This window comes from Haliaeetus leucocephalus, unplaced genomic scaffold, assembly GCF_000737465.1.
Source record: "Haliaeetus leucocephalus isolate CR32 unplaced genomic scaffold, Haliaeetus_leucocephalus-4.0 Scaffold450, whole genome shotgun sequence".
In the NCBI taxonomy this organism is placed as follows: domain Eukaryota; kingdom Metazoa; phylum Chordata; class Aves; order Accipitriformes; family Accipitridae; genus Haliaeetus; species Haliaeetus leucocephalus.
Genome location: NW_010972886.1, coordinates 17,930,090 through 17,956,960, shown reverse-complemented (window position 1 = coordinate 17,956,960; position 26,871 = coordinate 17,930,090). Strand labels below are relative to the sequence as shown.

Genomic DNA, 26,871 nt, shown 5'->3' with positions numbered 1-26,871 from the left:
CATATACATGTGATAGTAGCTGTACTTTAGAATTTTTTTCTTGTTATATCCATTATATTCTACAAAAGCCATATGTACTACATAGTGGCAACTGCTGCAAATTGGATTCCCTTCAGCAAAAGGGCAAAAATTCACTCCATACCTGCACAATTTGGTAAAATACCTGTGTTACAGCAAATCTGTTTAAACACAATGATCACACTGAAAGTTTTTATTTACCATTTCTGTATGTTTTCACTCCAAAGCCTGTTAAGAAAACAGTATTCTCTCAGATGATGGAATTGTACTAATAACTACTCAGTTATTCTCCTTCCCTCTGCCACCCTCCTGCCTCCAGGCATTGAAACAGGAGAAACAGAAACAAAACCTGACACATCCAGTCAGCCCACATGATTTTTACAAGCTGCTTAAGCTTCCAAAGTTGTTGAATACTGTTTTGCATGTAGACTAAATTATATAAAAACATCACATACTGTTTTCTTGTGATTAGATGTGTTATATATTGGTTTAGTTTGGGTTTGGGGTTTTTTTTTTTTATGCAGAGGGTGGCTTTGATTCCTACAGTGAAGAATCAGATTCGGATTTATCTGATGTGCCAGAGTTAGATTCTGACATTGAGCAGGAAGCTCAAATCAACTATGATCGCCAGGTGAGTAAAAATTAACACACTGTGCCAATTACCTGATAATTTATCATGACTATTCAGTAAAGATAAGCAAAAGAAGTTTGCAGCTAATTCATCAGACTACTCTAGGAAGATTATTTTGACAGTATTCAGCTGTTTACACAACCAATATACATAAAAACAGAGTTTACTTTAGCTGGAGATGAGAATTTAAAAGGATTTGGGGAAAGAGCATTGGTGTATATACCATTATATGTTACAATAAAGAATACATCTTAAAAAGCACAAATTTAAACATGAGAGCTTGTTGCTATTCCCATTCTCATGATAGGTGTTAGAGAAGACTTTTCAGTCCTATCAGATTTAGAATCCCAATTTGTAGAATATAGCTTATGGAGTTTTTGTACGACTTCTGCGTATTCAAAGCAGAACACTCTTAATGAGTATGAAGCCTGTACAGTACATTTATTTCTGACAGATTCTTTTTTATTGCTGAGGACAGCAGTGTCCAAGAATTGAAATTGCCCTAGTTTATGGGAACCAAGTAAAATTGGTCTCTAATAATCACTTAATACACTTAATTTTTTTTGTATTTTCAGTACAACTGTGTTCTGACATAAATTAAGATAGATTGCTTCCATGCAAGAAGAAAACAAATAAGTATTCTTTACTGCATTGATTTATTTTTTCAGGAATGGTAGTATGTCATTCCACACTCTAACCTGATCTTTCAGTGTTGACTTATGCTTTGTGACTATGGGCTTGCGTGGTGATCATGAGTGTTGCCTGAACTTGGTTACAGTCACCAAATCTGCTGTGCTCATGTCACTTGGGCAGTGTGGGACTGCACTGCTCTCTGTGAGAGCGCTCTCTTGCCTGGCCTTGTTATCATGTTCAGGTCTTGGCTCCTCTTCTTTTACAAAGCAGTTTTACCTTGCTGCTCCCTGACATGAGGTTTCACCCAACCTGTATCATAACAATTTGCACCCATGCTACTCTATTAGAGAACATTATTTATGTCACAACGTTACATGAAGTTTAGAAAATACCGTAATAAAACATACTTTTGCCCTTTTTAGGTGCATGGATTATTATTTCACATCTCTGCAGGACTTCATTTGGTGTATGGGATGTTTACCTAACAAGAAACTATTCAATCCTTTTTCATTCATCAGGCCATTCCATCACCTTCTTTTATTGCACACCGCTTGAACGTGTCTCTAAAGACAGAGTTATTTTCCTTGTGTTTTTTTCTGTTCCATTCATGACACTGAGTATTTCTCAAACAGCACTCTTTAATAGTCTGTGATGTGGAAGGGTGCTGTTATCCTTGTTTTGAAGGAAAGGAAGCATTAACATCAAATTTTGCTGTCTTCTGACTTTTGCTTCTATTTACAAATACCTTGGACCTGATTTTCAGGAGCTGTTGTCATTGTGAATAGAATATTACTTGTCACCTTGTGCTGTTACCTTATCAGTTGCAATGGTGGAAGGTCAGAACTTCTTCATACCAGAACTGGGATCTTGTACTAAGCATGAAAAATACACAGGAAGCTTGGTTCAAGTTTGAGTGATTTAATGGCTGACATAGAGCTGCTTTGTAAAGAATGTGGAAGGATCACCTCTAATGTTCCATGCTTTAGCCAAGGACTATCCTTTGTCTTTTCACCTCACTTTCTAGATTCTGCAATAAATTACATAAGTCCTTCTTACAACAACTTATTTTACCTCTTTACTACAGAGATTGATTGTGTTTGGCAAATGAAACAGAGGTTTTGTCAAATTTTCTCCCTCCCCTCTCTTTTACTCCAAGTCTCACTGGAGTGCTTGTCCCATCCTCCTCCTTCTCTCCTCCTCCTCCTTCTGATTTTCCATCTGTATTCAAATCAGACAGCATCCTCCTCCATGCTGTCTATGTGTCAAAAAGGATGTCTGGGTTTAAAAACTAAAAGTGAAAAAATAGTTGTAGGCAGTTAAGCAGCAATATTTCAGGCAGGTTAATGCATGAAAGAGCTAGAAGCACTCGAAATAGAATCTTATACAGGAAGTGTGAGACAACCCCAAGCATAAGCCGCACTTTATATTTTGTTAAAGGAAATAATTTACAAAAGCACATGGAAACAAAACCATTAATCTTACTTTGAGAATTAGGTTTGGGTTTGGGTTCTTTTTTTTAATGTTACAGATGAAGCGGTATAGAGGATTCTAGATTTTGAGACGCATAAGAAAATGATGATCCTATATTCTGTTTCATTGGTAGCGTTCACTGAGGAGCATGAGTAAATGGATGAGAACACTCAGGATAAAGTACAATACATACAAGTGACAGACACGATATGTTCAGGCTCTGTGTGCCTACCATTTCAAAAGCTCAGCTTGTTATATGAACACCTTTCTTGTAAAAATCCAGTATTCCATCCTTGCAGTAGGTTAGATTTCTGTGGGGATAGCCATTTCATTGTCCTTTTGTAAAATCCGAGAAATGTAGGCACAGCAAACAAACGATAAAGCTATATTCCAGCATTATAATGGATTTTGTTTGGTGCCACAGCTTTGAAGATGCTTCAAACATCATTAGCAACTCCACAGAGTTTCAGCATTTCTGAAAGATTTAGATGTATAGTATTTTGTGTCTTTAGTGTATTTATAGAGCTGTAACTCTACTTCAGGATTCTGGACTCACTGGCAAATCACCTAAGTGCCATTGGTTACTGTATATTTCACCATAATCCCTAGATAGAGTTAATTCATTATGTTCAGCTTTAAGTATGTACACTGAAGTACATATGAAGTTAAAAGACACTTAAAGAGTTCCAGTCAATATTTAATTTCCTTTTCACTAAGTGACACTGCAATCTTCTAGAAAAAAATACACTCTTCTGCTTCTACTACAGACTAATGTTCTGGGCCACTCACATGGCAGGGGACTTCATTTTCTGGAAAATATTTACTATTATCTGAAGTTCTGTAGGGAGCCATAGTGACTTACTCTGTGTTGTAACTACTGAACATCACATTAACATATATTAAATTTAATACTTATAAGAAAGTTACTTTCATTCATGTATACAAATATTTAGAAAACTGGAGATGTGCAATTAACTTTAACAATTATTCTTCAGGTTTACAAAGAAGACCTACCTCAGCTGAAACAGCAAAGTAAAGAGAAAAACCATTCTGTGCCCTTCCTTAAAAGAGAGCGAGCGCCTGAGGACAGTTTAAAGTTGCAGTTTATACATGGGTACAGTAATACTAGATAACACTTGTTTTTTCTGACTGTTAAAACATCCTAACAATGTTAATCAATTCACATCAGAGCATTTAGCAAAGCATTTTTTTAGTGCTTCCCCACAATTAATTTGTCATTATTACTGTGGGCAGTTTTTGGAACATCAGACAGATGTTGTTTTTTCAGTTGTATTTGTTAAGGAACAAGACGAGGTTATAATACTGTAGCCGTATAATAAATAACACACCAGTGTTGCGTTTTATAAAATTACATTTTAAACTGGCTGTTCACTCCACCTTATGTTTCCTGGAGCAAAGATTCTCTGTTAAGTTGATCGTGATAGCTGTGATTTGTGAAAATGCCTGATAGATTTCTGCGTGGATCCAATTCCCTGTAAAACTTATCTGGACACAATTCTATGTGAATTATATATTCACATATATATAAAATTAGTATTAATTTAGGAGTCAGGTGCAAAGTGTACCATGAGAAGATTCATGAATGCCTGCTCTTGGTGGGAATAGTCTCTCTCTGCCTGTGTGCTGTGATATTTTTGAGCTAAAGTTGACACCGCAGCTGTACTTTTTCAAGTTAATGCACAAATTAGTTGCAAAATTTGTTACACAAATTACCAGAATAGTTTTGAAACAGAATATAACTTGTTTTGTATTTACTTCAGTTACAGAGGCTATGATTGTCGAAATAACTTGTTCTACACACAAGCCGGAGAAGTAGTGTATCATATTGCTGCTGTAGCTGTTGTATATAATAGGCAACAGCACACTCAAAGGCTGTATCTTGGTCATGATGATGACATCCTCAGCCTAAGCATTCACCCAGTGAAAGACTATGTTGCTACTGGACAGGTGGGTATTTAGAAGTGATGACCTTACCAAAACACGGAAATAAATTCACTTTACAATATATAATTAGGAAAAATGTGGTTGTCTTTGTACTTCAGCATAGTGTTTCCTCCTAAATATGGGTAACCTGTGTATTGTTTCCTATATCCCTGCCAAACTGCTGGGTAGTACTGGACTGGAAACTGTTTCAGGTGATTATTAAATCATTCCTATGTAACAGAAAACCTGCCAATCATATGCTGTGGCCTTGCAAAAAATCTTATATTCACTTTGAACCTCTGCTTTCATATGTGAAATGTAGGAGCTGTATTTTATCTACATCCCAGGAGGTTTTGGGGTTTCATTAGTCAGTATTTTTGTACTGTAGTAGCATTCAAAAGCCTTACTCAGACAGAGGCTATTTTATGTTAGGCACTCTATTGATACCTGGTACTGAATATGATATATTCAGTATATTCATATATATTCATAAATCATGATAAATTATATCATTAATAAGATAACGAATACTGATGTTTTAGAGACTGTCTTCTGATATTTTTCTAAAAGAGAAAATAGATCTTGAAAAAGATAAAATAGGGCAAGTGGAAAAGTAGTTACCTCTGGAGTGTTTTGATGATATGATAGTGCTAATTAATGATATTGGTGTGCTTTGAGCTTCTATGAGCAGATATTCTGATTAACCCTCTGATTTAGGTTGGAAGAGATGCTGCTATCCATGTTTGGGACACACAGACACTGAAATGTTTATCATTGCTCAAAGGCCAGCATCAAAGAGGAGTGTGTGCACTGGATTTTTCAGGTAAGACACAACCTACATTTATCTAAATGGTTAATTAAAAAGCAGTCCTTATGAGGAAATCTTAATTTGAATAGCTAGCCAATTTTACAATTAATACAAATTTTACATAAAAGTCTGCTGACAGCTTTGATAAAAATAGTGTGTGTAGTAAAGTCAGTCATGGGCCTATTGTCATCAATCAATAATTGAATTTTGTGATGTTTAATCCATAATACCAAGTGTACACCTAGGACTCTGGCAGCTGTCTACATGGTGATATAATAATTTAAAAGCAGGCAGAATGGTGACTTGAAGTGAATAAATGAGATGAAAATGTCATCTGTAGTCTCATACAGTTCTTCAAATTTGCTAACAATTCCCACATTTTTCAGTGAGTTTACAGAAGTAAATATGACAAACAGTTGTCTGCTATTTCTCCTACTTGTCTTTCTGAGATGGGTGACCTAAGTAGTCTCAGTTCTCAATGGGTAATTCCTGTATTCAGCGTTGAAAAACATCATCCAAATGGTGGTGACTTACACACTTTTGCATCTTTAAAAAAGTGCGTAGAAATTCATTCTCCCTTTTTGTATGTTTTTTTTTTAAGGAGATTACTTTAGCTCCTTTTAGCTGAACTATCCTTTTCTTAATCTGATTTTTTTCAATTAAAAGTAATTTATTTCTTATTCTCCTGTATTGAGAGGTGGTAAGAATTCATTAGGACATAGATCACATTTATAAGACAGGACTATATGGAAGAAGTTTTACTTCCACAAAGATAAGTCTGTAGAACTGAGTCATATTCCATTATCAGAAGAGGAGCATTGGTGTTTATCCAAGAGCTGGAATTCAAATGCGAAATTGCTGATCCACTGTGACGTGTAACCTAGCTCTGAAAGTAGATATGGTACCAGAAGAAGGGAAAATTGGTAAGGATGATCTAATTGGCATAGTGTGCATATGTGTTAAAAAAACTTCTCAGTAAGATCCCTAGTTGAACAAACATTCATATATTTAGAAAATACTTATTTTATATTTTACATTTTTAGCAAAAATTTGATTCCTGTACAGGTAGTAGTACTCTATGTATTAGAATCCATGTACCTTTATAAAAACATGAAGAATAAGCTGGCCACATATTCTGTGGACATAAATCTGCACAAAAATATTAAAGCTCTTTTAAAAGTAGCAACCACTGGCATCACTAAAGGATTGCTTTAGGACCTGATCCTGAGAATGCACATACTGCATTCCTAACTGGGATTAGTTAAGATTCTTGTTATAGAGAGGAGCAGATAGTTGTGCAAATATGCACCTCACTATGGGATCAGAGTGGTGCTCTGGTCTACTTTGTAGGGAGTTCTTATTGTGTTAATAATAGATATTTCTAAATTAGGTTCAGGTCACACTACTTGAAGCTTGAAGAAAGAAACCTAAAACTCCAAAGATACCTTTTTTGGCTGTACTTGATCTGGCAGCTAGCTGACTCTGCTACCAGTTCTCTCTGCTCTTACTTTCTAAAGCACCTGCCATTGGCCATTACTGAAAACAGTGTAAAGGGCTGGATCACTTTTGTAGGACCACTCTGATGACGTTATGATTCAAAGATGATTGCATTCGTGCAATGTTTGATTGTGCCCTCTGGTGGCTAATTTAATATCTATAATTTTGGATATTGATTGGCATGTATAGCCTGTATTAGTACATAAAACATCCTGTTTCAAGTTAATAAAGTTTAAATTGTATTCTTACCAACAAAATTTTGTCAACCATCTTCCGTTTACATAATTGAGTTACCCCTGAAAATAAATGTCATGAAAATATACAAATATACCTTTTTCTTAAATAATACATATTACACAAAGCTTATTTACCTTTCATATCAGCTATCTTCATATCATTTTATCTCACTAAAACTATTATGGAATGGTTCTTACTCTCTCCTTTGCTTTTCTTTCTTTTTTCATTCACTTTTTGTGTTTCCTTGTTTGTGCCTTTTTTTTTTTTTTTTTTTAAATAAACTCAGTTTTGGTTTCCTGTCCTGTTTTTCAACTTCATTCCTTCCTGTCTACTTACACTCCCTCCATCTAGGCCTGTTTCACTCAACTGTGAACTCTTTTCCTCTTTCTGTGATTCCTCTTCTCCTTCTTGACTTGCTTCTCATAGAGGTCAGTTGCTAAATACTGTGAGCCCAGTCTAGCTGTGAGGACCGGTTCAGCCTTACAAACTTTGAAGTAGTTCCAATGGAGTAACTTATACCTGTAGCACTCTTTCTATTCTTGAAGTCAAATATGCTTAAGCACAGAGTCCTTAACATCTGTTAACTTCTACAAGAAGTAACATTCTCAAATCATTGCTTTCATTCACTCTTTTGGCCATCTCACCAGTTCTTTACTTCCTCCACTTCTAACTTTTCCTCAGTTAAAAACAATCAGGTAATCAGCTCCTGCTGCAACCTATAAAGTTCAATTCTCTTATAATATACTTCAGCAATTGTGGTTTAGTTTTTAAAAATTTTCAAAATTTCATTACAGTAGTTTAAAAGTTTGTTAACAATGGTCTTATTTCATACATGTTGCAAGAATGCCAGGTACTGTTGAATTATGTACAATATTCTGTTCTTGCTTTTCTTCCTCTCATTATCAGTAGTGCTGTGTCTTTCCTGCAGTAGAAGAAATGATAGCCAGCAATTAATTTTAGCCTTATAATTTTCTATCATATTTATAGTTTTATTACATTGCCTATTAACTTTTAACCACCCATTTCATTATACACTAATAATTCTTGTCACCATTTCAGGCAAAAGAAAAGAAGCATCGTCTGATCAGAAATATTTCAAATAAAATGTATCATGATTTTGGAGTACTTGGACTTTATGAAATTGACTTTCATTGTCTTGTTTGATCCTGCCTACCTTCCTTGTACTTACACACAGGAATGTTTTGTGTCTGCCTTTGGGAAAGATCAATGGTTTGATAAGGAATACAAATAAAAAACAACAACAAAAAAACCCAAAAAACCTAAATTAGGTCAGACATACAAACATAATAGAAGATAATAAAGTCAAAAGAATGCCTTTTCTAGAAAAGAATAGCCTGTCTTATAATCATCTAGTTAAAAATTAAGCAGAAAAATCTTGTTGTGACCTATAACACAACCTGTTCTGTCTCTGATAAGGGTGAGGCCATATTTAAAGTTAGTTAAGAAGAGGAAGGCTAGGTCATGGATTAGGACAGTGCTCCGTGACATCTGTGGATTCCAGGCTGATGTCTCATGACCCAGTAGTCATGGTGCTAAGTATTGCAATGTGAATCCTCCTTGTGGATAAAACTTTCAGCAGGTATAGACCAGCCATCTTTAGAGGTTGGGCAGGTTGACTGTCTTTCTCACTTCATTTGTCTAATTCTGTAGGGAGTCTGCTTTAGGAACTGAAGGCCATTAGTGAATCTGATCCCTAATCTCTCAAAGCATTAGTTCCTTTTTTTTGCTTCATTTATAATACATCATTTGAAATTCGGGTTACAATGTATTTGTTGTCTTCATTGCCTGTTGTATTTTCAGCTAAAGCCTTAGCACGTTTAATATTAAGTATTGCTTCTGTACAGCTGATGGAAAATGCTTGGCATCTGTTGGGCTAGATGATAATCATGCCATTGTGTTTTGGGATTGGAAAAAAGGAGAAAAGCTAGCAACAACCAGGTAAGAATACATCTCTCTATAAAAGTGCCCTGTGGTTACATTTTTCTGAATAATATCATCCACATGTATTACTTTGTTTATAGGAGAAAACAGAACACCTCTCTGAAAACAGAATGGTGTTTCAGAGCAATTATGTCCAGAGTAAAAACCCTGGGATCTATGGCTTAGTGTTTGGAAATCCTGTGAACTATTTCTGTCAAGAGTTCCCTAGCCTTTCTGTTGGGATAGCTGCATTGACATTATAGGTCACTTAGTGATTTTCAAGTGAAGTTAATATTTTCTCCCAATTTTATTTCCTGATTTGTGACAGAAGTCATCAGAGATGTCATATTTTCTTCCGTGCGTTAGATGATATGCTGAGTTCCATCAGTGTGCATATGCAGATCACTTTTTAAAAAGAAAAAAGTGTTCCCTCTAATATAAATAGATTTTTCAAGGTCTACTGATCTTGCCTTCCTTCTGAGTCAGCTTCTACTGAGATATTTGCTCTTTGCAATTACTAACAGAAAGCTTAGCTAGTAACCTTGCAGCAAAGAAGCTTTTGCAATTGCTTGAAGGGACCAATGTTGAGAAGATGATTGGACTATGGTTTACTTGTTTGCTTTTTTTCTTCTAAAATATTGAATTGCAACATTTTCCTTATGCTAAGCTAGTTGTACGTCTTAGAAGAATCAAACTGAGAACCTGGTTTCTGTCCAGCAAATCAAATGTCTCTGAGGTCAAGATACCAGGATTGTGTAGAATTCATGTAAGCATGGACTTACATGCCAGAAAGGCAAGGAGTTTGTTTCGTACGCTGTCTGCAACCATGTAACATCTAGAACTGGTCAGTAGAAATTATTAGTATAACCGCAAAATGAGCCTGCGAAAGATAATTTACTTTTATGTAAGCATTACACTATTATATGATGAAATGTTCCGGAAGAAATAGTAAGATTTTCTCCTGGCAGCACTATCTGGTAGTAATATACCATTACTAAATAAATAAATAAATAAATGTTTTGATCCAAGTGTGTGCGTACCACAATCTATATTAGCTATATAATTTTGTCTCAGACATCCAGTTTATTAGGCAGCAAGATTTTAAATCCTATTTAACATTTGTGCTGTAGGCCTTGCTTAGCAACAGTGATGCCTGTGTTGTAAAATGTGACATTTTCATTTGCTTTCCAATCCTAGTTCTACTGTCTCCAGACAGATTGTGCTTCAGACTCATAAGTGAAGAAACACTTTGTATATTCCCATAGAGACCTTCTAAGCTTTTAAAAACAAGATAATGATGGGCTCTATGGCTACCTGTCTCTTGTTGCTCATAGGAGAGATATAAGATTAAGTACTCAGGTTCTTTTCAGTGTGTAATACTATATGTACCCTATGTATCTATGATTATTGCTAATCTATTATTTTGAAAATGCGCAGGGTCCTCACAGAGAGCATAAAAATATAGTTTATCTTCTAAAAAGTTCCAATTTAAATTATTGTTTATACTTTAGCAGAGCCTAAAGGAAATTCCCCCAGTCTGGTAAGCTCAGTAGGACATACAAAGAGAGAGGCAAAAACCAAGACAGGAGAGTGTACATCTGAATTTTAGACATGACCTTCACATGGCCTTAGCAGACAAGAAGAATAGAAGGATGTCTCTTTACAATCATATAGACCCACAAGAATTCATCTAAAGGACTAAACCTGAAAAATGAAGTGTACATTCACTGTGTACAAACATTCATTATGTTTATTCTGTGGGGTTTTTGTGTTTGTTTTTTGTGAATATTCTTTTTGCTTAATCTTCTTGGGATGATTTATTTCAGCATGGCTTCTCAGTTTTCCTGTCACCGTGCTCAGAATATACTCTTATTTATTAATTGCTCACTAGATAAATTATACAGCTTGTTACTCTACCTTGGCTCTACAATCTTCTGCCTAGTTTCATTAAAATCCTTATTGAGTAAGCATACATGATTAGAATCAAAATGTAACTGAGCTTCTTTCACTAGCTTCTCCTGTCTTATGCTGATGCAGTGCTGGTCCTATTTGATCCTAGTGTTTTGTATTAGTGGACTGCAATCCCTAAGGGAACTGAGGGGGGCATTGTCAAATTTATTTACAGTCTAAATCAGTGAACATAATGCTCTTCTCCTTTCTTCATTCTGTAAGAGCAGATGTCCCATGCTAGTCCCTCAGAACACAAGGACACAAAAACTACACAGGCTTGTATATGTGTTTTGGTCTGACTGTTGTAGGAAATTGGGGTGGAAATGTAGGCCATACAGTCCAGACCTCATGTGTTGGCACTATTCATCCTATCACACAGGCAGACATACTCGTCATTTTACAGGAGACACCCACACTGGGATTCAATTAGTTTGATTTTGGACTCGGGGCAGTACATTTTGCCTCTGTGATAGATGCATCTGGAAGAACTGGCCTGAACTGAAAGACTGGACATCATTATAGCAAAGTAGAGGAAAAGGACAAAGAGGAATTGCAAGAAGATGTACTTCAAATGTCAAAGGTGTAAAGGACTGGTTTTTGTCTAGACTGATTCCCAAAAGAAAATACAGAAACCAAGAGGTTCATCAGAATAATATGATTTTTCAGACCTACTAAACTTGTTAGACAAAAGTGACATTATAATTTTTTTTTTTTTGTCTTGAAGCACAGTAGGTTAAAGACTGCCTTGTTTTTCTTGACAGAGTATTTTAAATATTTATTGAGTTCTTATCCATTTAAATATTTATGTTGTCCTTTGTACCTTCTCTTAATTGCATTGACCTTTGTTGCCTCCTGCTTCATTATGACTTAACTGAACTGAAATTCAGCATGAGACAATTTTTATTCACCACATTTCTGTAGTCTAACTCCTATATGGTGTATGCTCAAATACATTCTGCCAACTCTGAGGGTCAGACTTCCAATTAGAAGATTGAAGATTGCAGATTAGAAATATAGCTCTTTACTTTTTGTTAGATAGGGTAATAATGGTAGCGATAATGTAGACATAGCCTCTGCCAATCCTCATAGTGTTATAGATCCACACCATTGTATTTGCACCAAGAGTATGACAGTCATGGTGATTAGATTCTCATTGTCGATGACTACTTTTGATTAGTCCAATATGATGAAATGCCATTTAGTTGGAAATGTTAAGTCATCCCTTACTGTGTTTTTTAATTTTTATTTTTATTGCAGGGGCCATAAAGATAAAATATTTGTAGTGAAGTGTAATCCACATCATGTAGACAAGCTAGTCACAGTTGGGATGAAGCACATCAAATTTTGGCAGCAAACAGGTACTGCACTGAATATTTTATATTTAATCTGTTTGAGAATGTATATATTTTTAATACAGGAACATCATGTTCTCAGTTAAAGAATTTGTTTTATTTGTAAAGCAATTTTCTAGTTACCAAAATACTAAACTGGTGAAAACCTACCTCTGAATCAGCAAGTGTCACAATATTCCTTTCTCTTTGGAAGTCATTTCCAGCGAATCGTTTTTTAACTCAAGTCATACTATAAAGGATTTCACCTGAACAAGCATCCTTGGCTCTCAGGAAACATGCAATCCTGTAATTCACTTAGGCAGATTATGACCTTTGTTGTGAATATGCCAGCTGGTAGCTAAGAATCTTAGGTGCCTCTGGCACATGGCTAAAAGTGGTGGTGTTTGCACTTCAGGGACTGATATAACACTTCAGCAATCCTTCACTTTCAAGATAGAGCTGTTTTTCAGTCATCAGAGATGACTTCCAGAGACGGAAGCACATGTTTCGAGGTGCTGGGCTGGAAAGATAGATTTGAGGATGGACATTAAAATACATGCCTGGGCAAAACAAAAAAGAAATAAAGAACCAGGTATTGTGCAGAAGTTCAGTTATAGTAATTTATATTTTATCCATTAGGCTAAAAATCATGATGTAGTATCACAAGCATCATGGTAATCTGTTTTTTGTATGACACACAAATTTTGTTTCCTCTTCTAAATAATGAAAAATGAAAATGAGTTTCCCATTATTTAAAAACAGGATAAGATTCTGCAAACTTAAGAAGCAAAATATTCAGAATGGGAAGTAGCTATCAGTCTAGACTTTTCTGTCAAACTGAGAAAGACAGCAAAGGTGATTTCTGATTGAGGATATTTTTTATTATTCTTGGATTTTTTGTTCTTCATTAATTTTAATCCTATACACTCTACACTAGTACTCAGTAAAAAGATCTCAGAGAGCACCTTCTGTGTATAAAATACGGCAAAGGTAGGCAGCACAAGGGCAGCTAAAAGAAGAACTCAAGACAACTCAAAATTAGGTAGTTTTAAGAAGTTCCTATACTTATACCATACTTTACAGTGTTCAAGCGGTTCAGGTGCTCTCAGTTTAAATTTTTTTTTTTCTGCATTTTTTATGTTTAGGTTATTTTTGTAGTAATTAAATAGACTTGTATTGCTGTTTGCCAAATTCTATTGCAGGAATTTGCATTAAGCATTATCTTACTCCAAGACAAGATTGATTGAATGTCTCTTTGCAATAAAAATGATATATTTTGAACTAAAATTTGCTCAGTGGAATTGGGAATATCTGTCTGGTGTTAACTGTGAAATACATGATGACTTGAAGCAAGAACACCACTGCCTATATTATTTTGTAATTGTATGTGTATTTTTGTCTATAAGCACTCAATTCATGGGTGCATATGGCTGCTTCCTGCTGTCTAAATCAAAGTAAGGCTGTGGCAATTTGGTTCTCTGACAATCAGAAGAGGACCAAACCCTGCCATTCATTCTGCAAGACTGCTGTGATTGTCAGGTTGCCAGTGGACAACTAAAACAAACCTCTACCATCTCATGTGTAGTTGTGGTCACCTCTAAAGAGAAGAAGCTTGGCAGGCTGTTCTGTGCAAAAAATGTTCTGCCAGCCATTGTATTAATTGTTTTTACACAATTCCCCACCAAAATTTATCATTTGCTTGGAAATAACAATCTGAAAAAAGGAGCCCTGTACTGCTTCAAAACTGTCGCTACTAGATTGACTTTCTTTTATTATGTTTTTACCTTGTGCACTGTTTTCAGTATTTCTATTATCTACCATGTCTTAGGCAATCACAACAGGTGATGGGGTCAAGACATTTGTCCTTTACAGCACTATGGCTACAAACCGAAATATAAAAAGACTTGCTTTTGTTGATACTGCAGGTGGAGGCTTTACATCAAAACGAGGAACATTTGGAACTACTGGAAAACTGGAAACTATGATGAGTGTTTCATATGGGCGAATAGAAGAACTAGTTTTCTCTGGTGCTGCTACTGGAGACATTTATATCTGGAAGGATACTCTGTTGCTTAAGACAGTGAAAGCCCATGATGGACCTGTATTTGCCATGCATGCATTGGATAAGGTATTTACCGTCTTGTGTGATCCATTCATCCTTATTATTTTTGTTCCAATACTGGATTTTAGAATTGTATAACTAACATGTCTCGCAACGAAGTTGCTCAGGTTTTGTACGTGTGTATGTAAGCAATACGTTGTTTTACAATACATAAGTTCTACATTGCACTAACATTGAAAGTGCTTTAATAAACAAAACAGAAAACAAGTTGCACTGGATAAATCTGAATGTGATTAAAATCACAAAACCAATATTAATGAGTTCTGTTATTTAATAGGTGTGTATTTTTAAGCACCACATTATATGTGCTCATCATGTGACCAATGGCTTTCTGACCCGTAAATATGCAGAATTTGTTTTTCACTGTGCTCGTGCGTGTCATTTCCATATTTGTAAACCATAGGAGAGTAATAGGTAATACTTATTGCCTCTTCAACTTGATTCAAAAAATATTTTTGCATTACCAGTTTCCAAAATATGAAAGATGAATTTTTTAATAATTCTATCACTGTATATTAAGCAAGCAAGACTTCAAATATCCAAGGGTTTTGTTTTTCTGAGTTAATTATTCCAGATATGAAAAGTATTTTCCTTCAGGTGCATCAATAAATCTTTAAAAGAAACTATGGCAAAATATATTACTGACATCACATAAATGAGGTTGGGGCAAAGTTTTGCCACTTAAAATCCACTGGCAATTTGAAGATGTTGATACTGGAATATAATTTTTGAGATTATAGTTTCAACTTTAAAAGTATAGCATGAGAAGAAGAATATTAGCTATTAACATTTTTATATATCAAGGTCACTTAAGAACCCCGTGGCTCCACCCTTTCTGGCCCTAAATGATTGCTCCTAGCTTTTCCATCAATATTTCTATTTGATCTTGGCACTCTGTCTTCTAAACATCCTCTTCACTTAGTTTTTTATTGGTTAGTTATTTATGCTGTGTTTTGCACTTACTTGGCACGGATAAAGAGAATCTACCAAGGGAATTAATCAAAGAATTGGTCCCTATGCATTATTAGAACTCAGTCTGGAGCATCTGTTAAGTCCATTGAATTTGGAATAACTTGAGAAGCTGTTATTACAAAATACTGACTCTTCTAAGGATGAGGCATGTATTTTTCCGTATCTTATTTCCACATGCAGAAGAATGTTACGGTCCAGCATTACTATTTACAATAGTGTGCACTCTGCATGGGCGTCTTTATAACCCTAGAAAAGCAACTCTAAATCTTCTCCTCTTACATTTTTTCTTCATAGGTATAGGCTCCAGTATTTTTAATTGGACACATGAATAAAATGCAGGGGAGAATTTATACTGCCTCTGAATGTGTCTTTTTAAATAGTAACATATAAGTGCTGACATTTATGTATGTTTTCATATTGTGATCATACAGGGTTTTGTAACTGGTGGAAAAGATGGAATTGTGGCACTTTGGGATGACATGTTTGAAAGATGTCTGAAGACGTACGCTATTAAAAGAGCAGCACTATCTGCTAGTTCTAAAGGTATTATTTTTCAGTGTGTTTTAATAAGGAATACATGCGTGAAGGCTGGTGAAATGGCAGTAATGGGTGTCAAATCTTTCCAGAACACAAAAGGAACAGTAATATGCTACTTCCTACTCTGTGCTGGAATTTTCTGTTTTGATTGATATAAGTTGTATTTCACACAGTCTTTGCCATTTATAGTTTGTTCTGCTATTTCCTCCTCTACTCTGTGACATTTGGCTTTGTTTTCACTGAAGAAATGATTTTCAAAAGAAATGTTGCAAGCCTGTGAGTCTGCCTGTTCCAATATCTGTTCTGTTTAGCAGCTAGCTTCCTCAACTGGCCAAATTTCATGTAGTAAGACCAGGGTCCCTATGAGTTGGAAAGACCTGTTAAATTGTACTTCCTAAGGCATCAGTGTGGAAGTCTGTAAAGTGGTATTCACAGATAATCACAGAATTAATGTCCATGTTGCTGGAGCATCTGAACCCCTTATGCACTGTCACTGTTAAACCAATAAAATATCAATCTTAATATTGCCACAAGACAGATGGGCACAAGCTTCCCTCCTTTGAACTGTTAATTAAATCCGTGGATTATATAGTAGTTTGATCAGGCAAGTGTATCTCATGTTTCATGATTTTAAACAGCTTTTAAATATAGATTAAATAAGCTGTATGAACTACAGGTGATATGAGGCTCTTTTTTATTTCACAATAAAAACCTAAAATTAATATCTCTGTATTCTTCAGGTTTACTTTTAGAAGACAATCCCTCTATTCGAGCCATCAGTCTAGGACATGGGCATATACTAGTAGGAACTAAAAATGGAGAGATACTTGAAATTGATAAAAGTGGCCCTATGACTCTACTTGTTCAGGTATTGTATGGATCGTCCATATCAAAATATTCCCTGTAGAAATACAAGACATTATAACATTTTCCCAGTCATTTTCTTTCTGTTTTCATTAATCCTGTTGGCCACTGTTGCTTTCCTTGCTCAGGCAGAAGTTGATGCTTTCTTATGTAAATGACTTTTGAGATTCACTGTGGATTACAGAATTCTGAAGGTAAAACAAACAGTCCATTAAGTTCAAAGGCTGATGAGACCTTTTATGAATTTTTTAGACACTTTAGGACCCAACATAAAAATGAAAAATTAAGAGTAGAGCTAACACAATTTATTTGACAGTGTGGTTCCATTTATTTGCTTTTACTGAAATAATATAGTGTATTCTGAAGGATCCTATACTTTAATTTGTGAAAAACTGTTTTAGCGTTATGATAGCTTTCTACAGTGACACACGCTTGTCACTGCATGTGTTGCAAAGCATAAAGAGGTCTCTTTTTGCAAGACAAAGTATTTTGCAAAGTTTGGTTAAATAATTTTCATATATATGTCCACTGATGTATTTGATGTTGCTTTGGTTTAGTGTCTTGAATAACCCTAATGACTCTATGTAGAAAATGGTATATATCATTTACTGAGTTATAATTTGCCAAGTTTTTACTTTTTTGTTTTCTATAACTGACTAAATTAATATTGTTTTTTACAAAAATATTGTTTCTTTGATATTTTTCTTTCCAGTTAGTTCTGATCACATAAAGTAATCTTTCAAATTTGTATTGCCTGCATGACAGCCTTACCAACCTAAATGTGCAAAGTTGTATTTTATAAATTAACTCATTCACTAATTTGGAATTGCAATCGCATGCCAATAAAGTTCCCTTCACATGAATACTAAGGTTGTGAGATAGTAAAATTACCTTAAAATTACCTGATTGCTCTGAGTTTTCTGATAGAGAGAAGTGTTATTCATTGTCATCCATCTTAAATTACATGTTTGCATGCATCAACTTGAGCCAAAATAGAAAATACGTAAGGTATAATCAAGCTGTCATGACAGTTCCTCCCCTTTTTCTTTTAATGGTATTTTTCCATCTCAACAAAAATGCCAGTTACTGAACTGAAATCCAGATTGAGAATAGTAAGAAATTATTTAACCTTGAGATACAGTGCCAACAAGCTGTACGCAAGTTGACGGAAACTTAGAAAAAGCAGGAAGAGTGATTAAAAAACTTGAAAACTGAGCTCTGAGGAAAGATCAAAACAACTAAGTATGTGTATGTGGGTTCTCCGGAATCTAAAAAATTATATAAACCTTGAAGACAGATTAGCCCCTATTAGGATTTCAGGATAAAGTCCTGTTTGGGGCATAACTATTTCCTGTTCAAGTCTGGAAGAGAGAGCATTGGAAGAACAGGAATTACAGCTAATAGTAGTGGAGGAGATCTGGAAGAGTATATTTTAGATGTTTATCAGAGGAAACAGACCAGACATTCAGGTCTCTCTGAATGTGGAAAATTTTTGAGAGGAGTTGGTGAAAGCCTTATTGCCTGAGACTTGTAAAAGGAGGCACAGCAAGTGCTAGAATGTATGACATAAACCCAAATGCATTATTTTCTCTTATATTAAGTGATTTCCTTTAGGGACACATGGAGGGAGAAGTCTGGGGCTTGGCAGCTCATCCTCTCTTACCTGTCTGTGCAACAGTGAGTGATGATAAAACACTACGAATCTGGGAACTTTCGTCCCAGCACCGCATGCTGGCAGTGAGGAAACTCAAAAAAGGTAATTCTCATTTGGCCATACACTGTGATAGTAATGATACTACTCTATTTCTGTAACAGTTCCATCTTTGCTTTTGGTGCACATCATAGGCATTAATTAGGTAGGAAGAGGGCACAGTCATTAAGAAATTGGAAGCGTAGGAAGTAAATTGTCTTTGGCATGTGTCAAGTCAATGAAAAGGGTAGAAAGAAAAAGGATTATAATCTATTGTAATGAATAATAACTAAATTAACTTTAATCTATTTTTCTCTGATTCCAAGGCAAATGAGTTGACCTCAGAATCATTGTCCTTCCTAAGAATACTTAAGGCCAGCATATTTGTTGCTGACATTAGAAAGTTTCCTTATAAAGACAAATGTAATATTTTCTGCGTGTTGAGTACAATCAGCCTTCAGTGGCAATATGAACCTTACATGTTATACCAGCTTCTCTGAAAATGAACAGTTTTCCTGCCCTCTCCTCTGTATAAAATTAGATGTGCTATGTTGAAATGCTGCCTTCTCAAAATTACTTTTATTTCGTTTACTCATTGATATCCTTCAGGAAATTTTACGGTGTAAATTCAACATGCTTCATTTTCAGTGACAGATCCAGAGCACAGGAACTCTGACTGGCTGAGGGAAAACAGAGTCAAATGTTTTGGAGAGGTGAACTCAGGGACCAATGAGGATTAGCTGTATGAGAGATTATGGTCAGAAATAATGTTGAGGCAAAAAGTAAGTGGAGGGAGTGTAGTACCTCTCTGTTTTAAATGTGCTCCACCTGAAAGGAACCATTATTCAGTCACATAACAAAGAAGCTTTCAAGTGTAGTATCGTTGAAAGACATTTAGTTATGCTGCCCATAATGAGTCTTTGAATTTTCCATCTGGATATCCTTTCTGTATGTTTTTGGGTTTTGGTTGTTTTTTTTTTTTTTTAATTTATTTCTCTCATTGGTGTGTTTAGAATGTAGTTGGAAGGTGTTGTTTGCACCTAAACCCATTTCAAGACTGATCAAATCACCATTGTCAACTCAAGAACAGCCTATACAGAGGGTACATTCCCATTTAGTAAAACATTAATCATAGCACTCCTATCACATAATATATTTGTTTTAATAAGTAACAAATCTATTTTAAAAGTATATATTTGATGTAAAAACCTTTCAGCTGCAGTTTACTGATGGTTTTCTCAATCCCAATTTGTAAACCTTAAGATACTCATTCCATTTTCTTTTGTAGGTGGACGATGCTGTGCCTTTTCTCCTGATGGGAAAGCCTTGGCTGTAGGGTTGAATGATGGGAGTTTTCTGGTAGTAAATGCTGACACTGTTGAAGACATGGTCTCTTTTCACCACAGAAAGGAAATGATCTCGGATATAAAGTTTTCACGAGGTATAATCAGATGATAAGGTGAAAGGGAAGTGTTTATCTTGGAGTTTGTTTTTCTCCTCTAGACAAAAGATTGAATGTTCGGAAGGTAGACTGGCTTTATATGTGCTCCATGCATTTAAATACTTTACAATTCTGCCTGGTTGTATGCAGCCTAGTATAATGGGGCCCACTTCCAACTGGTGCATTTGGAGGCATTGCAGTAATGAAAATGCATAACAATAATAATTATAATGTGTACACCTTTAATAACCTCAGTGTCTCTTCTTTACAGAATCAGGAAAGTACCTGGCTGTGGCTTCCCATGACAATTTTGTAGATATTTACAATGTACTTACAAGCAAAAGAGTTGGCATTTGTAAAGGTGCATCTAGCTATATCACACACATTGACTGGGACTCAAGAGGTAAAATGTTTGACCAGAGATACAGATTTAAAATGCCTATAAAATGGAATATCAGAAAACTGTTCTCGTACCAGTTACTAAGATAAACTGTAACTACTAATGCAAATGATTTTCCAACCTCAAGCACCATATGGGTTCAGTTCAATTATATTTGTTGGTTGAATTCATTCTCACTTTGTAGCATTTGTACCAGCATACATGGTACTTCACTGCTGACAACATATGACTAAAATGTCACTTATGAACATAATATTGCTTTTCTTTGCCATGTTCTTTTATAGTTTTGTAGTGTGTGGCACATTTTTCTTTTCCACCTTTTATGTCCAATTTCCTTTCTTCTTTGCTGAGCATTACATGGCAATCACTGCAATGAAGTTAGAGCGCCTTATTGTCACAACTAATTAAGTCTAGCAGGATTGATAATGAGCTTGTGCAAATAAGCCTTCCTGATATGATTCTATGTGGAACCACCTGTGTGTCTGAGCCCAGCTTCCCCTGTTGTGCTAGTCCCAAAATCTGATGCAAGCTCACTGACAGCAACAGGAGCTAAACACCTTTCAGAATCCATTCAGGTCTGCATGCCATTCTTGAGCTAGTAAGCCATGCTGCAACTGAGCTGGCACTGTGTGCCTGCTTACAACCCTGATAATCTGACTACTAATAGCTGTACACCCAATAATAGCAATTTGATACTACTGGTGTATCTGTAGTAGCCAGTTCTTGGATCTGTTACATGTGCAGATATAAAGTATAAGAAAACTGAAAACTCTTTGTGCCCTTAATGGTATTTATTGGAAACTTTATATGAACATCTGGATGTAAAGGATTAATATACTAAATTGTATAACCTGTCTTATACAGGTCAGATAGGAAGGGCATGATACTACTATAGTCCCATGTTGCACTCATGTAACAAAGGGCAAGATACCCAGTGAAAATACAGCAATGTTGGAACTGCGCTACTTCATATCAGTTGATAATCTAATCCAGTGTTTCTCAGTAAAAGAGTGCTTTCCCTGGCAGTTATGCAGTTTCGATATTGTAGAACTGCTTTTATGATAATAAATCCCCACAAGATTTCTTACAGTAGTATATAATTTTAAAAATTCAGAAAATACCTTTCATTTTCTTATATCAGAAATATTGTAAAACTGAATTTGAAAGCATTTTTTGCTTCTTCATGCACAAATATTTGCTAATACATCATCAATTGCATACAGGATTATCTTTATAATATCACAGTATTTGTATGGGTATGGTAAACTTCATACACAAGGACAGTTTGGTGTGTAGTTGGACTATATGCCAGTTAGGCAGTGCAAAATAGACAGGAGCTTACAATGTTTTTAACTTCTGGCAAAGCTGTCTTGCAAAATTGTTATGAAAATTAATAGCATACACTTTTTTTTTTACTTTCCATTATTGTGATGATGAAAACACAAGCAAAATATTTCTTATCAGAAGAAAGTGATTCGCTGCAAGGCAGTAATTTTTTAAGGATGTCGGATGGTATTTAAAATATTACTTCTTCAGTGAATCAGGAGTACAGGATTCTTATGAGAGTGATTCTAAGCATCCACTTTACTTTTGCTATAAATAACTCTCTGGAGGATAATTTCTTAGCTTACCCCCAGAAATCTCTTCACTCAATCAAAAGAAAGTTCATAATACTCATAATAATGAATAAGATTCATAATAAACTCTTATTTCGTATCCAGGAAAGTTATTGCAAGTCAATTCTGGTGCCAAAGAACAACTATTTTTTGAAGCACCAAGGGGGAAAAGGCATATTATAAGAATTGCTGAGGTACGAATTATGCTTACTGGATTTTTTAATGTGAAAGTTATTTTTCTGGACTGTTGAAAATTAGCTTATTTTGTCTTCAAATGGGATATTTATTCCTTTTAAAATACTATATTTACACTGGTTAGAATTAGAATTATTTAATCATTCTGTATAGTGTCTTTCCTAGCATTTGTAAATGGTAGAACTTGCAAGTTTCTGTTTGTATCTCTAAACTTATTTTGGTTTGTTTAATAGCAGTCATTTCCCATCCTCCCCTTCCCTGAACAATCACTTGTTTTCTGTGTAATCAGTGTGCATACAGGTTATAAACCATCTTTAAACAGGATGACCTGGCTTTTAATGATTTTGATTATTTGTGACACATAATTCTTCTACAAAGCCACCAATGTTTAGCACCTCAGAAAAATCTTTAAGGGGATTTGTATCCAAATCATGCCCTACCTTGGGAAAGCAGGAATGTTTAAACTTTTAAGCCTTTTGATGAAGATATGCAGTTTATATTAACAAGCTGGAAACAGTGAACAGTTTCTAAGAACACTAAAAAAGTTATGTTAGTATCAAACATAAAAAAAATATACTCATGAAACCAGTGTGTATTTTGTAGATATTAAGATGAATTCTTTTGGGAAAATTTTGATTGCAGATAGAGAAGATCGATTGGGACACCTGGACGTGTGTTCTTGGTCCTACTTGTGAAGGAATTTGGCCCACGCACAGTGATGTCACCGTTGTAAATGCAGCTAGTCTTACAAAAGACGGAACACTATTAGCTACAGGAGACGATTTTGGTTTTGTGAAGCTTTTTTCATATCCAGTGAAGGTAATAAGCATATTTATTTCTGTCATTAGAAACTGCGCAAGAAAAGGAATTAAGGAAGACACTGTTCGCAATATGTCAGACTGCTAATATGCGAATTCTTTGTGCTACAGGGCCAACATGCAAAATTCAAGAAGTATGTGGGTCACAGTGCACAGGTAACCAATGTTCGGTGGTTACACAATGATTCTGTGCTGCTGACTGTAGGTGGTGCTGATACAGCTTTGATGATCTGGACCAGAGAATTTTTGGGCATTCAGGAGAGTAAGCTGGTTGATAGTGAAGAATCAGACACAGATGCAGAAGAAGATGGAGGTAAAAAGGATTGTATAAAACATGTCTTTAATTTAGTCTTCATTCCACAGAGACTCACACAGGCGTTTAACTTGAAGTGGGCAAGAAACTTCCATGTGCTAAAGTTCAGTGTAGGGAGAGCTTGGTAGGATTTGTTTCCTTCCTTTTATTGGTGCAGATCTTCTTGTTTTCTACTCTTCCGCTATGAAACAAGGGTAGTTTGTTTTATTTTATGTTTTATTTTTCTAAGGTTATGATAGTGATGTTGCAAGAGAAAAAGCAATTGACTATACCACTAAGATCTATGCAGTAAGCATCCGAGAAATGGAAGGGACAAAACCACATCAACAGCTGAAGGAAGTTTCAGTAGAAGAGAGGTATGTCACACAAAGGCATTTGTTTCCAAATGTACATTACATTCTTTTGAATCTCTTTTCATTCAAGTAAAATTAGTCCTTAGAAATAAGACAGGAATTTTAAAATTCACAAGGTAACATTTAAAATGGTGTTCACAGGGTACAATGTGTTAATGTGATGGAGAAAAATATGTGTATGTAAGTAAAACACCTGTGAGTGTTGTGTTCTCTTCTGCTATTCACATAAGCAGTTATATTCTTTCCTAATTAGTGTATGTAGCTGTGCATATGTCTGCAGCAGGGTATTTGTGATAGGGTGAGCTTGTAAATACTTTGTAGGTAAGTCTTTTGGAGATGTTCTCTTTGAAAGATTTTCAGTTGCTTATAGTTGCATTAGTTTGTTACTGTTAAAGCTCAAATTTCCCATGGCACACGTTGGCCTTAGGCTGAATTATTCTGAAAAAAATAAACTAGAAGGAGAACAGTATTGGAGAGGACAGTAAAGAATAGAGAGTGAGGTCCAGACCTAGGGGAGTGGGTGAGTGAAAACTCTGACTGGGACAGGACTTCTGGGACAGAACAGGAGTACCTATTACCAGTAAGGTATAGTCCCTTTCATAATCTGGAACAGTAAATCTACACCAGTGAACCGAGTTGATGACTCAACTGTGAATCCATGCAGTCTCTTTTGATAGAATTGCTTTTTATAAGTGGTCATTCTTTTATCGTGAGTTTTCTTGCTTTTGCCCAGTGTTGGGCACTGACAAAAAAGGACTGCTGTGTGTTAACCCACAGAAAGAATTTAAGCTTAGTTGTTTCCCTTCAGTTTACCCAGAACACATGACTAGTAACAATGCCAATAGTGTGATGGCATATTATTCTCCCCACAGGGATCCTGCCCTAGTTAAAGAACAGGATGTACAGTCCTCAGGGAATGCAGCGGGTGCAGAACTAAGCACTGGTACGCTGTGTAGGATCCCTGCCGCAGGTATTGCAAAAGATAAGAGAGCCGTGTGTAGAAAGAGGCCAGGATGGCAAGAAGGGAGTGCTCTGGAGCCCGTGGAGAGCTGCCTTCTTGCTGTTTCTGCTTCTGTCGCAGAGCTTCTTGGAGATGGTTGGCAAATAGAATATTTTGCAGGTAGCCTGTAACTCTGTGTACCTCATTTCCTGCTGTCAGCTGAGAGAAGTACAGCTGAATTTGCAGAAAAACTGCATACTCATAGCTGCAAGCGGAGATCATTTAAGCAGTTCTTTGAACAAACATGTAACACATAATTACATTGAACAGATTAAGGTCTAAGGTTCTCTTACTTGACTACTGAGAAGTAGTGGCAGTTTCTGAGATTTTTGGCTTTAAATCTCCTTGGTGTTCTGATCTGCAAGATGCAAAATGGAGTTACTAATACTTCCTAATCTCTTGCAGACCTTTGAAAAATAAACTAGTTTATGTTTTTAAAGCTCTCAAAGAATGCAATGCTGAACATCATGGACAGAAAGTAATAATAATTTTTCACTCAGTATTTGAATAGGAGAACAAATGTTGGGTGTGAAAAATGAGAATAAAAATGTTGTGCCCCCCTTTTTTTTATCACAACATTTTAAGAAAAACATGCAGCAGGAGGATTAGTGGGTTTTTTTCAGTAAAATGTTGGACCATAACTATTTCTTTTCTCCTTGTTTTAAGGATATCTCTTCCCATTTTTTCATTTATTCATATAAAGTCTTTGTTCCTCCATTTTTCTACAAAAGGTGTAGTGTATTATCCGGTAAACATGAATGTTTTGAGATTGAGTTAAAAAAGGAAAAATTTCTTTTTATTTTGGGTGGATACTGCTAAATTGTTATTATACATGAAATAACAAGTGCCAATGTTACAATGGCCAGATGTTTTACACCAGAAGCCCTTATATCTTCCAGCTGCTTTATTCTGCTTTGATGATGCAAAAGCAACTGTAGAGTGAGTTTAATTGACCGATTAAGCTGGGCTTACAATTGTTTTGTACTAGTGAATTACCAACAATATGAGCATAAGCATCAGTCTCTTCTGCAGCTTTTCAGCACTATTTCAGTCCAGGAGTGAAAATCACCACAGTTGCTTTGGGTCCCTAGGAAGCTTTCCATCTCTGAAACCTGGCCACAGGTCTGCTGCCTGATGCAATCGAGTACCCTCCTTCTTAGAGGAGTATCTCAGTCTGCCATGCACACTGTGGGCTTCCTGACTTTTGAGTCTGTCCATGTTCTCAATCCTACTATGCATGAGCTGATAAAGCTGAACTTGCTGTGTTGCTGTGTAGGAAGGCACCCCCTGAAATGAACAAGCAGTTTGCCTTTTTCAACCTTTTTAACAAAACATATAGTACCTGCAAAGCAGCATGTAACAAAACAAATGAAGCAGGCTTCCTGTTTGTCACACTAATACTGATAATCCGTAATGCAGGGAAAACGTGCTTTGTGGTATCCAACACTACAAAGCAACACTGGAGCTGGAAGCTCTTCTAGCATGCCCAAGTGTTTCCACACTACCCACTCTGTTTATAGCTGGTGGGCCTAATTAAATGGGTAGACACCTCCTCTGCAGTGAGGTTGCCTCCAATTTCCATATAGTCTCTTCATAATGACTGCACACGAAAATAGCATATTGTAGCCTGTCTGAAGGAATAATCTATCCCATAACAAGTTCTAGACTGAAGAGAACAAAAAGGAAGGTTTTAACATTCTCCATATCTTTTTTTCTTCTTACTGTCTCTATGTAATCAACAGTTTTGTACTTAATTTTAAAATAGCTTAAAAATAAACCCTCATAACTGTCCTTTCCATCTTTTCTGCTAAAGAGTCATGGCTATTCTACACATTTTTTAATGTCATCTTTCAAGTAGAGCTACTCAAATATAATCACATCTTTGGCATTTAGAATTTGCTGTTCTGAAAATTTGTCAGCAGATCCCATACTTTTCATATATAGCTTGTTAGACAAAGATATATTCATTTCCCTTTCTTCATCAGATTAATATAAATTACCATAATTTATAGTCAAACAGTTTGAAGCAGAAATTTTATGGTGAAATGTAGGCAAAACTGCAATTTCTGAGGGTGTTGTGCTGGGATAGG

General features: G+C 35.7%; 1 protein-coding gene across 2 annotated transcripts in view; it reads left to right on the top strand.

The window, feature by feature from the left end:
• The window catches only part of EML6 (echinoderm microtubule associated protein like 6), a 125,470-nt gene that overhangs the window by 73,662 nt on the left and 24,937 nt on the right, over positions 1-26,871 (top strand). For both annotated transcript variants that reach the window (XM_010574871.1, XM_010574872.1), the window contains exons 12-27: positions 543-649; positions 3,748-3,866; positions 4,534-4,720; positions 5,414-5,519; positions 9,104-9,197; positions 12,387-12,487; positions 14,386-14,588; positions 15,986-16,097; positions 16,832-16,959; positions 18,570-18,711; positions 19,934-20,086; positions 20,358-20,489; positions 22,208-22,296; positions 22,940-23,116; positions 23,227-23,428; positions 23,658-23,784. In XM_010574871.1, coding sequence (XP_010573173.1) covers positions 543-649; positions 3,748-3,866; positions 4,534-4,720; positions 5,414-5,519; positions 9,104-9,197; positions 12,387-12,487; positions 14,386-14,588; positions 15,986-16,097; positions 16,832-16,959; positions 18,570-18,711; positions 19,934-20,086; positions 20,358-20,489; positions 22,208-22,296; positions 22,940-23,116; positions 23,227-23,428; positions 23,658-23,784 — 2,179 coding nt within the window. The remainder of the gene's footprint in view (positions 1-542; positions 650-3,747; positions 3,867-4,533; positions 4,721-5,413; positions 5,520-9,103; positions 9,198-12,386; positions 12,488-14,385; positions 14,589-15,985; positions 16,098-16,831; positions 16,960-18,569; positions 18,712-19,933; positions 20,087-20,357; positions 20,490-22,207; positions 22,297-22,939; positions 23,117-23,226; positions 23,429-23,657; positions 23,785-26,871) is intronic.